This window comes from Nylanderia fulva, unplaced genomic scaffold (assembly GCF_048542155.1).
Source record: "Nylanderia fulva isolate GAGA-0341 unplaced genomic scaffold, ASM4854215v1 Scaffold581, whole genome shotgun sequence".
NCBI classification, from domain to species: Eukaryota; Metazoa; Arthropoda; class Insecta; order Hymenoptera; family Formicidae; genus Nylanderia; species Nylanderia fulva.
In genome coordinates this window covers 46,320-61,928 of record NW_028190678.1, presented here as the reverse complement: position 1 = coordinate 61,928, position 15,609 = coordinate 46,320, and the positions used below count along the sequence as shown (strand labels likewise).

At 36.0% G+C, this 15,609-nt stretch overlaps 1 protein-coding gene across 1 annotated transcript in view; it reads right to left on the bottom strand.

The window, feature by feature from the left end:
• Positions 1 to 222: 222 nt before the first annotated feature.
• The window catches only part of LOC146720935 (uncharacterized), a gene marked incomplete at its 3' end in the record, with an annotated part of 29,340 nt that continues 13,953 nt past the window's right edge, over positions 223 to 15,609 (bottom strand). Inside the window, exons 2-5 of the mRNA XM_085487626.1 lie at positions 9,668 to 9,735; positions 4,018 to 4,544; positions 450 to 576; positions 223 to 334 (exon numbers count right to left, since the gene is read on the bottom strand). Of these exons, the coding sequence (XP_085343752.1) occupies positions 223 to 334; positions 450 to 576; positions 4,018 to 4,544; positions 9,668 to 9,735 (834 nt within the window). The remainder of the gene's footprint in view (positions 335 to 449; positions 577 to 4,017; positions 4,545 to 9,667; positions 9,736 to 15,609) is intronic.

Sequence of the window (15,609 nt, the reverse complement as noted above, 5' to 3'; positions counted from 1 at the left end):
TTATTTGCTCGTTCAGTTGGCCTACTATATATAATTTGTTTAATTTTGTTAAATTTATATTTATATTACAGAGCCTAGTTAAACTCTTAAAATAGTTTACATTATGGACGATTGGGGTGGCGACGGTGACGGCGGCGGTGATTGCGGCGGTGATTGCGGCGGTGACGGCGGCGGTGACGGCGACGGCGTGGCGGCGGTGTAGGCTGAGGCCTAACATCGTACGGGTCTGGTAGAGTGAAAAGCTGCACCAGACCCCAATCAGCTTCGTCGTCGCCTCTTAAATATGCGTCCCAATCCAACATCTCTGGAACCATTATTGGAACGTATGGTTTATCTGTAAACATAACAATTATTAATTTAAAAATATAACAATTATTAATTTAAATATATAATATAATATTATAAATCACACTTTTTCACACTTTTAACCTCAGCCTATTTTCGCTGACATTCGCTGCAAATCCTGATCATCGGTGCTGGACCGTCAATATGCGTTTGCATCCACGGCCGATTGTAATGTTCGAGGCAGCGACGATATGTCTGAACCTCCAGATCCGTCTTGATATGCTCCGGAAGCTTGTCCCACAAATGCTCTACGAAATATCCGCACTTTTGCAGTAAAACAATCTTCGGAATATATTGTAACTGTTCGGCACTTAAACTGAGAATGTCGGAAGCACTTGATAGTATTACAAACATCTTGAATGAAGAGAGCGTGCGCTCGCCAGTGGTACTATGGCCCGGCAGCGGCATCGGTCCTCGTTATATATCCCCAATCAACCCTTTGTTCGTCAACGTACGAACGAGAAAAATTTAGATGACGTAAATTTTCGGCGCTTGTTTTATTTATAAATTCCTGCAGCCGCTGGTTATCGGCGCTGGTATTTCTTCCTAAGATAAACAATAAAGAACCGCCGCTTATTGGGGAGGTACCGCGAGGGTGATATACAATCCCATGCAAAAACATGTCGCAGGTCGCAAGCGGTGAGGTTGCAGGCAGTGAGGTCGCAAGCGGCGACACGTTCGCCTGAAACTTTACCCGCTGATATTTCTTAGAAATATATGTATAGATCATGTATCAACACCCTTGATTGTCGGCGTATGCCAAGCGGTGACCCTTCTTAAAATTTGATTATCTTAGATTTTCAGAGAACTGATTGTCGGCGCTCGGATCCAAGCGGCCCTTCTTAGAATTTAATTATATTTCTTAGAAATATACAGATAACGTATGGGGGAAGAAACGCAACCCCCTTAATTGTCGGCGTATGCCAAGCGGTGGCCCTTCTTAGAATTTGATTATATTTCTTAGAAATATACAGATAACGTATAAGGAGAAGAAACGCAACCCCCCCCCCTTCCCCTGATTGTCGGCGGCCCTTTTGTAATAGATATTGCTGGAATGTTTATCTTTTGTTTATAAACATAAACGTATGAGGAGAAGAAACGCAACCCCCCCCCCCTTCCCCTGATTGTCGGCAGCCCTTTTGTAATAGATATTGTTTATCTTTTGTTTATAAACATAAACGTATGAAGAGAAGAAACGCAACCCCCCCCCCCCCCCCCGATTGTCGGCAGCCCTTTGTAATAGATATTGTTTATCTTTTGTTTATAAACATAGATAAGCTTATCTGCTGATAAGACCCCCTGCCCGCGTAACGTCATACCCCCTCGCCCCCGAAAACCCCCCCGCCCCGCACCCCCCTCAGAGGACCTGGTCTAGAATTGGCCTAGTATAACTACTCAATACGGTTAACCTACAGAAAGACACCGAGAATTTGATAAACATTTACGACAAAATAATAAAGATTGTTTAGTGGCGCGTTTCAAATTTAGTCGTTGACGAAACATCATAACGATGGGACGTGTTCCTCTTTTAACTTTTAACTTTCAACATCATAACGATGGGACGTGTTCCTCTTTTAACTTTTAACTTTCGGTTTTAAATAACACCAGTGTGATGTTGCGTTAACCTCGGTTTAATTGATGGGTATGTTTATAAAATTTATATTTATTTTATTAATTTAACACTTAAATGAGTTCTCGTATGTTAAAAACTATTGTGTAATATTATGTTGTAGAAATTTCACTTGAAAAAGACCACAACCAAATGGTCGAAACGTCGTGAAATAATTAAATAAAATTTGCTAGTTACGTCGAAATCAAGTTTTCTAAGATTATGTTTATTATAAAATATAATATTATAAATATATTTATTAAATTATTATAATACAGATTTTTTAAAATTTATATTTTTTTAAATAAATACTCAGTAAAAAATTATGAGTTAAAAGACACATAATCAATGATTTTTTAATTAAAACAATAGGTTGATATAGTCTAATCTAAAATTTGGTCGATTAGATGTTTTTGTGTTTTCAAACTCTATTAGCCATTTATAAAAAGTTAAAAATGTGTAAAAATGTTTATAAGTAACTTATTAGACATTTATTTTAAAATAGAATATAAAATTATAATAAACACTGAATATACTTAAGCAACAAAGTGGTTTACACATAAATTTACACAATATAAAAACAAATAAATTTGTATATCTTGATATGTACGTAAATTTATTTGTTAAAAGACATTCTGTTGCAGAATGTAGCTCAAAACTAGAAATAATTTTGTGACATTTCTAATTTTATTAATTTTCGTTTTTGCCAGCCTTATATAATTTAAAATAAAAACTTTTGTACTCGGCTCGAATTATTGTGTTACAATAAAAATAAAATATCGACGGCAATCGGAGTCTGTGTGGATGTCATGCACAAAATTAATAAATTAAAATGAGATCTTAAATAAAACTCATTTATTAAAATCTAAACGTTTCAACCCACTTCGGGTCTTCTTCAGTAGCTGCAAAATACAAAAAATCAAGAAATCAAAGATAGTCGTTACAATTATAAAAATATAAAACTCGTATACATACAATCCGCAAACAAAATAAATTCAAGAAATGTTATTCTTATTATTCAAACCGTCCGGCCGTCGGAGTGTCTCCCTAACGGTGACCATCGTCAGGAAGGAAGCAGAGCACATAAGTGACTCCCTTACCAATACTAATCAAAGTCACAACAACATTATATAAATTAAACGTAGAAAAATGCACAAGAATTAAAAATTAAAAAATGGAGAGAGCACTCACCCCGACAGTAAAAACAGAGAGAAGACGATGCTACACGTGACACATCACTCTAACGACTGCGCGGTATTCTACCTCGGCACAGTCGATATATATATACGCAAAGAAACAAAAATAAAAATAAACAACTAAAACTTATCGGCGCTCCTACCAAAGGTCTAACAAAACCACGAATATATATGATCACAGAGCTAGATTTTGGTAAATTTTTCTATTAAAAGATCAAATACATCATTTAATTTATTGGTATCGCTGTGTAAATTTAAGCTATTCCTTTGACGTTTTATGTGGATCATTTCCGATATCAAACGTTTACCTAAAAAAGGCTCCTCGTCCAAGACTTTTACATCCTCCCAATTAAAATCATGATTCAGTAATCTATGCTCCGATATGATTGATAATTGTGATGCGTTTCTTTTTATATTGTTGCGATGTTCTTTCGTCCTAGTTTTTAACAGTCTACCCGTCTGCCCTACGTACGCATCACAATCTATATAATCAATTTTATAAACTACATTGTTATGGAGTTCCTTTGGTAACTTATCTTTGTGTACTTTGATGAATTTACGGAGACTATTAATTCCTGTATAAGATGGAATGACATCCAAATCACGTGTTATATCTTTGAATCTCTTCGATACATTATTAATATACGGAATATTAAAATACGAAACTTTTTTCTGCGTTAGAATCTTATCATTGCTTATATTTGTTCTATTGTTATGAAACTTATTATTGTAGCGGAAGAACAACTTTTTTAACCGTGTTTGTAATGTTTGAAATATCAAATTAAGAGGATAATTATTAGACAAAAAAACTTTAATCATAGACTCAAAGTTATTTTTATGGAATTTCGGATGGGAGAGCCAAAAAACTCTGTCTATGAGGCTGATGATGGTGCCTTTTTTATGGTAGAGAGGGTGCTGCGACTCAAAGTTTAGATATCTTCCTGAATACGTCGGCTTATGAAACAAATCAAACTCAATGCTCCCATTGTTCACAATAATGGTGACGTCTAAAAAATTCAATCGATTGTCAATCCCCTCCTCCATGGTTAACTGCAATCTCGGATGGAAAGAGTTAAAAGTGTTTAATACAATATTAAACATGGAGGGTGGGGCCGCCAACGCGATATCGTCAACATATCTAAAATAAAATGGAAGTGATATCGGAATCGCAGCAATCGCCCTACTCTCCAAATCCTGTAACGTGATATCCGCAATGATCGGTGAGAGGAGAGAACCCATAGGCGTGCCAAAAGTCTGTTGATAACAAACATTATTAAACATAAAATAGGTCGAATTCATGATAAAACGAATTGCCAATAAAAATTCATCTCGTGGAATCATACACTCTTTTTCAATATATACCCATCTGTTTGTCAAACTATCAATAGCCATATCCAATGGTACGTTAGTGAACAATGATGTAACATCTAGTTTAATTTATTCACTAATTGGAAACTATCAGAAATGTCCGAATCCGGTTTCGGAATGGCCTTATAAATTATCTTATGTAAAAATTTTGCAAAGTAATAAAGAGGTGTATTCTTTGATGACACAATGACACGTAAAGGGCAATTTGGTTTATGCACTTTTGGCAGACCATACGCTCTCGGTAAGACCCCATCCGTGCAGTTCAGGGATTTATATGTTGTTAACGAAATGTAATTATACATTTTCCATCTCATTAAAAATCCGCGTAATTGATTAATTAGGTTTCTTGTCGGATCTTTTTTGACAACAATCAGGAGACGCGGTAGTGTCTCCGGCCATGTTCAAACCCTAAAAGACCTTAAAAGACACTACAAGTCTCCTTATCCTGCACCATCAAAGTCCATTTTTTGGGGGTGTAGAACTACTAAAATATAAAAAATTTTGAATTGCACGTAACATAACCTGAAAGGCGGCATCGTCACGAGTAATTTGAGCCAAGAAAAAATAAAATCGGTCAAGCCGTTCCGGAGATACAAGCGGTCAAAAAGTGACGTTTTTCATGAAAAATTAAGAAACGTCGTCTTCTTCTTCTTCTTCTTCTTCTTCTTCTTCTTCTCTGTCCGCGTATAAATCTCTTCTCACCTTTCACTCACAACTCCTCAACTTCCACCCACCCCTTTCCCTCTCAACATCCCGCCCCCACCCAACCTCACCAACACCAACCAACCCACACCCCACCCCACCCCTCTTCGCCTTTTTCAAATTTTTAATTCAATTCACACCTCTTGTCCTCGTCACCACCTTTCACCCATTTCGCCTCTTTAATCCTATTCGTCCCTTTCACATCTTTAGCTCTTTAAACTATTGTCTCTATTACCATCTTTCATAATCCACAACTTATTTAACAATTTTCATCCTCTCACCCTTCGTCTATTTCACCTTTCGTCCTCTTTACACTATTTGTCAGTCATTTCACCCTTCCGTAGTCTTTCACCATCTTTCGTCCTACCTCACCCTCTTTCGTCATCATTTCACCTATTTCGCCTCTTTCGTCCTTTCGCCCTATTTAAACATTTTTTGTCTTTTTCACAATCTTGAGCCTCTTTCACCTCTTTCGTCATCTATACCCTGTCATCTCTCTCACCCTCTCTCACACTTAATTCCCTCTCAACCCAGTCGTCCTCTTTCACCCATCTTGTCCTCTTTCACCCTCTTTGTCTCTCACCTCTTTTGTCCTCTTCACCTCTTTCGTCTACTTCACCCTCTTTCGTCCCTCTCACCCCGTTCACCCTCTTAGTCCTCTTTCAACACTCTTCATCCCTCTCACCACTTTCGTTCTCTTTCACACTCGAGGTCCGGTGGTACCCCTTTAGGCTTTCCACCTCTTCGTCCTTACTCACCTGTCATCTCTCTCAACCTCTTTAACACTTTCATCCTCACCCTCTTTCATTCACTCTCACCCCTTCGTCTCTTTCACCCTCTTCGTCTCTTCACCTCTTCGTCTCTCTCACCCTCTTTTCGTCCTCTCTCACCCTCTTTCATTCTTTCTCACCCTCTTTTGCCCTCTCTCATCCTCTTTCGACCTCTTTCACACTCTTTTGTCCTCTCTCACCCTCTTTCGTCCTCATTCACCCTCTTTCGTTCTCTCTCACCCTCTTTCGACCTCTTTTGTCCTCTTTCACCCTCTTTCGTCCTCTCTCACCCTCTCTCACCTCTTTCACCTTCGTACGTCCTTTCTCACCCTCTTTCGTTCTCTTTCTCCCTCTTTCGCCTATCTCGTCTTCACTTACCCTCATTCGTCCTCTCTCACCCTATCTTCAAAAAATCATAAAAATGAAAAGGTCAAGCCATGTTCAAAAGAAGGTCCTCAAAAATTTAAACTTAGTCTGTACAATGAAAAATAATTACTCGTAATTCCAGAGTTCCAATTTGTTAATATCGAATAATGTATTTGTTTCAAGTAATGGCAGTAGAGTCAAATACATACCTACGTATATGCAGTTTTTGCTGTTAATTGTACTTGAACGAAAAAAATAATTAAATGATTTAAATATAGCACATTTTAAATCAAGAAACTTATATAATCGAACTCTGTTTAGGAAAAGGTAGAACATTTCATTTGCCTCTGCCTTTACAAGAAACATTGGATAAGGTATGTCCTCAGGAAGATCCTATAAATTTAAATCACGAGTTGCACATTCTCGTTCGAGGTATACCCAAGAAATCTAAAGTGGTTTGGGAAAATTTAGTAGATATTAATAAAATGTATAAGGCTTTACAATGGTTGAAAGAAAATAATCCTCATTACTCAAAAATTCGTCTTCCAGCGTCATCTGATGATCTATTAAAGGATAAGTTGCAGGAAACAGAATATAGAATTGTCGATGAGGAAAGCGACAATAACGAAATAAATGAGGTGGTTGAGGAATTACCAGCATTGAATTTGTACAATGTACAGCAAAACAAAAATAATGATGATCAAACCGTTTTAAAACGTACGGCTTTTCTCACACAAATCACTGAACATTCGGATATTAACGATCAGTATACAATATACCCAATACACGCGAAAAGAATCGATAACGAATCTGCATTGAAGCTTTATCAAATGGTGAAAATTGAAGATTTTCCAATGGATAATCGTTATAAATATCTGGATGTCATGTGTTTCCCTGATTTATATCCTGATGGTGTCAATGGACAACGAGAAGATAGAAACTTTGCATTGCCGGAATATTTATTTATTAGAACACGATTGATGTCGAAACATAGTAGATTCAGGTTGAATCTGCAGTATCTGTTCTTCCTTCTCAATGATGCTAACTACCGACAGTTGAAAAGTGGTATCTATTATACGATGATGGTTACTAACCCACGAGAGAGATACACTGCTGGTAGATACTTGAACGAATTGAAAGGTTACGAATTAGAATCGAATTTAATGAGTATTTTCGCAAAATTGAGAAATACGGATCAATTTTGGCGACAACCGTCCAATAATGTAAAATGCATGACTTTGCATTACGGTCCAGCGACGTGGTTTTTGACTTTGAGTCCTAGTGAATGGAAATGGTCCGATTTGGGTGAATATTTACGAGATATGAATCCCGATAAAGAGAAGTTAGGCATCAACGAACTAATCGCATACGATCCTGTAAGTACTTCTAGATTCATGTGCATAAAATTCAAAGCCATGATTGATTTTATTTGTTCGTCCGATAATCCTATAGGAAAGGTTATTCATTACTTCTGGCGACTGGAATATCAACGTAGAAGTATCCAGCACATGCATTGTATAATTTGGATAAAAGATGCTCCAGTATTAGGAAAATCGCCGGATGAAGAAGTTGCTACGTTTATTCAAAAGTACGTAACGTGTGAAATTCCAGATGAAAATGTTTCGCCAACGTTGTACGATACGGTAATAAGTGATCAGAATCATAAACATAACTCGTATTGCATGCGTACGAAAAAAACGGAAACTAATATATACAGAAAGTGTCGGTTCGATTTTCCTCGGCCAGTTACTGAGAATTTCGTTTTAAGAGACGTTATCACTTCGATAGTCGGTAGAAAAAATTTACGCAGTAAGAGCAGATTGTACGATCTTCCTCGCAAGAAGTCGGAAAGGTTTATAAATGATTATAATCCGTCTATTAAATTAGCTTGGGAGGGAAATATGGACATACAATTTATTAGAGAAAAATCAGAGTTTTTAAACTCATATTTAACAAAATACACGATAAAGTCGGAAAAATGCAATACAGATTTTGAAGTAATAGATTCGAATAAGTCCTTGGCATCGAAACTGTGGAATTTTGCAATGCGTTCATTAAATAACAGAGAATGCGGTGCTTTAGAAGCTGCGGATACACTATTAGGGAATCCCTTGTACGATACGGATAATGATACCATGGTCAAATGGATCGATGTTAATGAGGTGAGAAATAGAAAAGTTAAAACATTTAATGAAATTTAAGCTCTTGATGAAAATTCTACGAATATTTACTGTTCGTCACTCATCGATGATTACTATCCAAACAGACCTCAGGAATTAGAATCATTGAATTTGAACGATTTTGCCAGATTCTGGGAAATTACGAAACAGATGTCAAATAATGACGAAGTCAAGTGTTACAAACTGGCATCGGGTTTATTTAAAAAAAAAACGAAAAAAGGGTTATTTAATTAACCATTATCGATTTAATATAAAAACTGAGCCCGAAAAATACTTTTACTCGCTGCTTCTTCTGTTCAAACCATGGAGAGATTTGAGTGAACTCAAAGGTACATTCGAGACTTACACAGATGCCTTTAAGAATTCAGAGTCTGTTTTAACGAAGGCAATGAAATATCACGAAAGGCTCGAAGAAATACAGAAAGCTTTTGAGAACGTTGCTGAATTAATCGAGAAGCGCAAAAATGATCTGAAAACAGCAGACAGAGACAAATCCGATGACGATGAACTGGATTGTAATCCGATAGAAGCTGACGACGCGATGAAAGATCTGGAAGATTTTGGTAAGATTGACGACCCGATTGATTTATCGCAAATGATGTCGCAATTGAACGAAGACCAGAAAAGAGTCTTTGATGGAGTATGCCAAGTTTTACAAGATAAGAATCAGATTCTGCGACTGTACGTAAGTGGCAAGGGTGGTACAGGGAAAAGTTTTCTAATTGAAACGATTAAACATTGGATCAGAATAAATTTGGAAAAAACGACTGCCATATCTGCTCCCACGGGTATCGCAGCATTCAATATCGATGGCTTGACAATCCATAGAATGTTTCAACTACCGGTTAGTCATGAATCTACACCAAAATATACGCAATTGTTAGACATTGTCTTGAAAACTTTGAGAGACAAATTAAAGAATGTCGAATTATTTATAATCGAAGGAATTACATGTATCAATGCAATGATGGATTTAGGAACGACTGTATTCAGTGATGGTCAAGCCTATGTAGGTTTGTCACGAGTAAGTAAATTGGAAGGTCTACATTTGATGAATTTCAATCCAGCATCAGTTAAAGCAAACTCGAGAGCCATTGTAGAATATAATCGACTGAGATCTATATTCAAATCTGAACTGCCACAAATCAATCCGTCCGAGAAAAAGGTTGTGAAAATGTACGATCGTCGATGGGCTATCCCTAATATCATTGATGATGTGCAGAATTATGATTGTGAGGAACCAGAAAGTATAGTTACGTGGAAAATATATGGCCTTTGCAATAACGATGCTGTTTCGTGTTACGCTAATGTAATATTACAATGTGCGTTTCATTGCGTACGTATTAGGCAACAAATACTGAAAAATAAAGCATCGAATGCATTGACTGATGCTATCTGCGCGTATGGTGAACGTAAATATTGCAACATTCAAGCGGTTAGAAGATCTGTCGGAAAACGCTTCGAAGAACGAACACAACAAGATGTTTCGGAATTTTTTACGGCTCTAATGTCGACGTATTCCGACATCAATGATGTATTAAAACTCGAATTAAAGCACGTAACATGTTGCTCGAATGTCAAATGTAATTACAATGTAACTAAGCTGGAAAGCAGTAGTTTGTTAATATTACCTATACATTCGACATTAAAAAGGAAAAAAGGTGTCACTCTACAAAGTTTGATTAATGTAAAATTTTCTAAATGGGAAACGATAAACGGCAATTGTAACGAATGTAAGGGCACCGTGTTGAAAAAGAAAACCGTAATCGAATCAACTTTATTCGTCGTAGTAATACAACTCAATTTATATACTTTTGTAAACGGTGCTTCTAAAAAAATTATCAACAATTGGATTAACGCCGTGCCGACGAGTAATATCACGATTAATAAAAAAAAGTACAAGCTAATAAGCGCTATATTTCACGAAGGTGAAGAAATGAATCGTGGTCACTACACGTGTATGTTGAGAGCTGACACAAAATCGGAATGGTATTACTCTATTGATATGAAAGTGTTCAAGAAAAAATGGCCCAAAGGAGCACAAGGGGCATACATATTGTTCTTAGAACAGATTAAATAATGGCGCTGTATAAAGGCTGCCGTAAACGCTACATTAAAACATCAACTGTTCTAGCGCTGTATAAAAGTTACCGTAAGCGCCAAAATAAAATATCGGCTGCTCTGGCGCTTTATAAAAGCTGCTGTAAGCGCTGCATTAAAACGAGTGCAATTAAGTTTCTAATTTGACCTAGGCTTCATGACATTTCAAAAAGTATCATCAAGAAAAAAATTATCAGACAGAAATATGTATGTCGTGTTAAAATCGGAGAGACGAAGAAAAATATATGGTTGCGTTCTCACGAGAATGGGCGATGGAGGGGCCCATTCTTTATTTTCAATATTTATACAAGAATATAAATTCATTCTGTTGCAATTGAAATAAATGTGCAATGTATCGTTAAAAGTTATTACAATTATACAAACATTTACATATATGATTAAATAAAATATATATGTATACTATAATATAATTATATATTTTATATATGTACATATATACCATATATTTCAATTATTTTGAACTGTATTGCATAAATTGTTACTTATACAAAGTTATGTGATAAGAATCGAAAATACATATATTTGTGATACTTGAATTACTAGAAAGCTGCTCTATATATCTGTACTTTAAAAAGTAAGTGATATCCTAAAAAAATCATAAAAATGAAAAGGTCAGGCCATGTTCAAAAGAAGGTACTCAAAAATTTAAACGATCTAATAATAAATTATCACGAAAAGTAACTGATATGTTATTCAAGGTGCCAGTTCAAAGTGAACATACGTAAAGTGTATATTATCTAAATTTAGTAATAATATATTACCATGAAAAGTAACTGTGATATTTTATTCAAGGTGCAAGTTCACATTGAATATACATACATATAAGTAAAACTGATTACAATTTGATTCTAGAAAATAAGTGCGATATGTTATTCTTAGTGCACAAAATATAATAGTCGTTTATAGAGATTTGATTTGAAATTCATACTAGCCCGTACAATGAAAAATAATTGCTCGTAATGCCAGAGTACCAATTTGTTAATGACTCAGAAAAATAACATGGCGGCCTGCTCTCAAAAAACTTTCGATGGGTAGAATAAATAATTGAAATAAGAGTTGTGAAAATTGTATAAATTAAAAACCTCCAATCTTTCTTTAGTAAAATTTCAAATTTTCGTATCAACTTCCGATTTGTGTTATACCGTATTTTCAGGGAGTAAGTTATTGATCAGAAAACTTTGCCTTGTTGCTCGAAACGGGTGTATATTAAGTAAAGTTTATAAATGTACAGTTCTCAGGTCAACTACAATAAAGCTATACGCTTAAAAAGTTTACTGATTATTTGTCGTAATATACAATAAAAAATTACATATTAATTATTCAAGATACAAGTGAGAAATAAATATCATTAAAATATACAAAAAAAATTTATCAATTTTACTCTAAAAAGTAAGTGACATGGTTCTCAAAGTACAAGGTTTCATTTGACTTACAATTTTCTTCAGAAACACAGAAGAAAAAGGTATTTGTATATAGTTTTGTATATTTACTTCGTTGTGTGTGTAGAGCTTTTAAAAATACGTTGAATCCTTATTCTAATCTAATCTTCTTCTAATGTAATACTTTTCGTATTTCAAATGTTGTAGTAATTATTCTGTAAGAGCTTTGACATTATTTCTAAATGGACATCGAGAAACATCATAGTTTTTTAAGAGCAGGCCGCCATGTTATTTTTCTGAGTCATTAACAAATTGGTACTCTGGAATTACGAGCAATTATTTTTCATTGTACGGGCTAGTATGAATTTCAAATCAAATCTCTATAAACGACTATTATATTTTGTGCACTAAGAATAACATATCGCACTTATTTTCTAGAATCAAATTGTAATCAGTTTTACTTATATGTATGTATATTCAATGTGAACTTGCACCTTGAATAAAATATCACAGTTACTTTTCATGGTAATATATTATTACTAAATTTAGATAATATACACTTTACGTATGTTCACTTTGAACTGGCACCTTGAATAACATATCAGTTACTTTTCGTGATAATTTATTATTAGATCGTTTAAATTTTTGAGTACTTTCTTTTGAACATGCCTAACCTTTTCATTTTTATGATTTTTTTAGGATTCGTTTTATACGGCGTTGTAGGAAGTTGATTAAAACAGAACTACTAGATTTGGCCTTAACTGGAGAGGAGATCTTATTAGCAAAAGAATTTGTAATTAAAGTCGAACAACAACGATGTTTTTCTCAAGAAATTCATCTTTTACAAGATTACAAATTCGTAGGCAATCGGAGTCCTTTGAGGCGTTTAAATCCATTTCTAGATGAGAAGGGCATTCTTAGAATTGGAGGACGACTAAGAAATGCAGATTTATCCGCGTCTTGTCGATTCCCGGCGATTTTGTCAAGAGGTAGAATAGCGTATCTCCTCATCTCTCACACACACACATACACGTTGCACGGTGGTACTCAGCTGACCTTGCGAGTCCTACGACAAAAGTACTGGATTTTAAGCACGCTCTTTAGTCAAATCATTCATTTATAAATGTATAACATGCGTAAGACAGCGAGCTCGGGTTTCGTCTCAGCTTATGGGGGATTTACCCGAATCCCGCGTCAAGCCGAGTCGCCCTTTTTCACACGTAGGTGTGGACTATGCAGGTCCGTATCTAGTGAGACTAGCTCCAGGCCGCGGTTGCAAAACATAAAAATGTTACTTAACCATTTTTGTTTGCTTTGCTACACGCGCAGTACATCTGGAGCTTGTCTCGGACTATACCTCAGAAAGCTTTCTCGCAGCATTTGATAGATTTGTGTCCCGCCGAGGATTACCCTCATGCGTGTACTCAGATAATGGTACTAATTTTAAAGGTGCCGAAAATGAACTTAAATCGCAGCTTTGTCGAGTGACTTCGGATATCAATTTTAAGAATCTTTTTGCATCTGACGAGATTACTTGGAAGTTTATTCCTCCTGGAGCTCCTCATTTTGGAGGACTCTGGGAAGCGGGAGTAAAAAGCGTAAAATTTCACTTGAAAAGAATCATTGGAGAATTCAAGCCTACTTACGAAGAGTTCAATACACTCCTATGTAAAGTAGAAAGCTGCTTGAATTCACGTCCTATACACCCGCTAAGTGATGATCCGGAGTCATTTGACACGTTAACACCAGGACATTTTTTGACTGGGTCTCTGTTAAAGGCAGTACCTACGCCGTCTTTGTTGAATTTATCAGAAAACCGATTGTCGCGCTGGCAGACCGTACAAGCTATCACAGAGAGGTTCTGAAAAGTCTGGTCATCCGATTATCTTAATTCTCTACAGACGCGGTCAAAATGGTCAAAACATAGGTCTAATTTGAAAATTGATGACTTAGTGCTAATCAAAAATCCAAATTTCTTTCCAACTAAGTGGGAACTCGGAAGGGTAGTAAAGGTTTACCCGGGGACAGATAATCTAGTGCGAGTGGTCGACGTACAGACTGTAAACGCGATTTATACTCGCCCTATCTCCAAACTCTGTCTACTACCGGTCGCTGAAAATAATACTTTTTCTGTCGAGTCGCTGGAGTAAATTGTTAAATATCGACCAGACCTTTCACACGCCTAACGAATTATTAAAGTTTCGCTTAACTTTACATTAATTCTAAGTATTCTATAGATGGTTCCAAATATGTGAAAGTGCTCTCACACGGCGGGTGGTGTGAGTATTTAACAAAAAAAAAAGAACCATGTAAGTCATTACAACTATCATCTCACATGATGAGAGAGAGTACCTTAACAGATCAGATTTGATTTCGATCCACCGATCGAGGCGGGTGGTAATGTTTCGGATTTAAGTAAAGTTATTATAATTTTCTTTCTTACATACACATGTTATATTTTCGTCTCTCGTACTTGAATCACGCGGATGTAGCGTGTTGGAAGCGTGCTCGTCAAGACACATAGAGAATAAAGCAAACAATACAAGGTGACTTATATCTGTTTGCTTCGTTTCCTATACGCTACATCATCTCAGTATTCAGTATAAACACGAACGTCGTACCGTTAAGACGTGCTCCGAAATCGAATATAAAATTTCTGGGTTCTTTGATTTCTGTATATTTTGTTACTTAAATAAAGCTTGGTAATCAAGTGAATTCTAACTATAATTAAATCCTGAGTTTAACTAATAATACTAATCAAACAAAAACAGTTACCTATAACCACTTATCGATTACCGTTACTTTCGTTTGTTTAAAATTTTAAATTGCTTCGTTTTCTTTTGTTTTTTTTGCTCGTCCAGTTGTGTTTGTTTTTGTGACCGTCAGGGAATTTTTGATTATTCACCGCCGTACTATTGACTATCGCTAGCATAAACAAGCAGGGAGGTAGGGGGATTATATTATTTTAGGTACACCTTTGTCTTCTGCCTTCTCGCTTTCCACATTGTTTATTGTCTCGATTTCTAAAGAGGTCGAACAAGTTAATATTTTCAATCGCACATTAGTTGGCCGAATCATTTCGAGATCTTGCCTTCGCTAGCCGGATCATTTCGAAATCTTGTCTTCGCTGGCCGGATCATTTCAAGATCTTGCCTTCACTGGCCGAATTAATTCCAAAGCTTGCTTTTGCTGGCCGGATCATTTCGAGATCTTGCCTTCACTGGCCGGATCAATTCCAGAGCTTGCCTTAATTAGGCGGATCATTTCGAGATCTTGTCTTCACTGGCCGGATTAATTCCAGAGCTTATAAGGCTTTAATAGAAAAATAAAATGACACTTTAAAATTGATTGGTGATGAGCAAAAACCCGCCTTATAGACTCGACTCAAATAAGCCTCTTTTTGAAGGTCAAGTACCTCACGTTAAATGATGACTTTAACATATGTTATAGTGCATATATATGTGCAGTTTTTAGGAGAGTTTGATCGTCCGGGTTTGACATTCAGGGTATAAACGCATCTTGATTTCTTTTAAATTACAAAAACCTCTGTAAAATGGAAACTTAAGAATGATT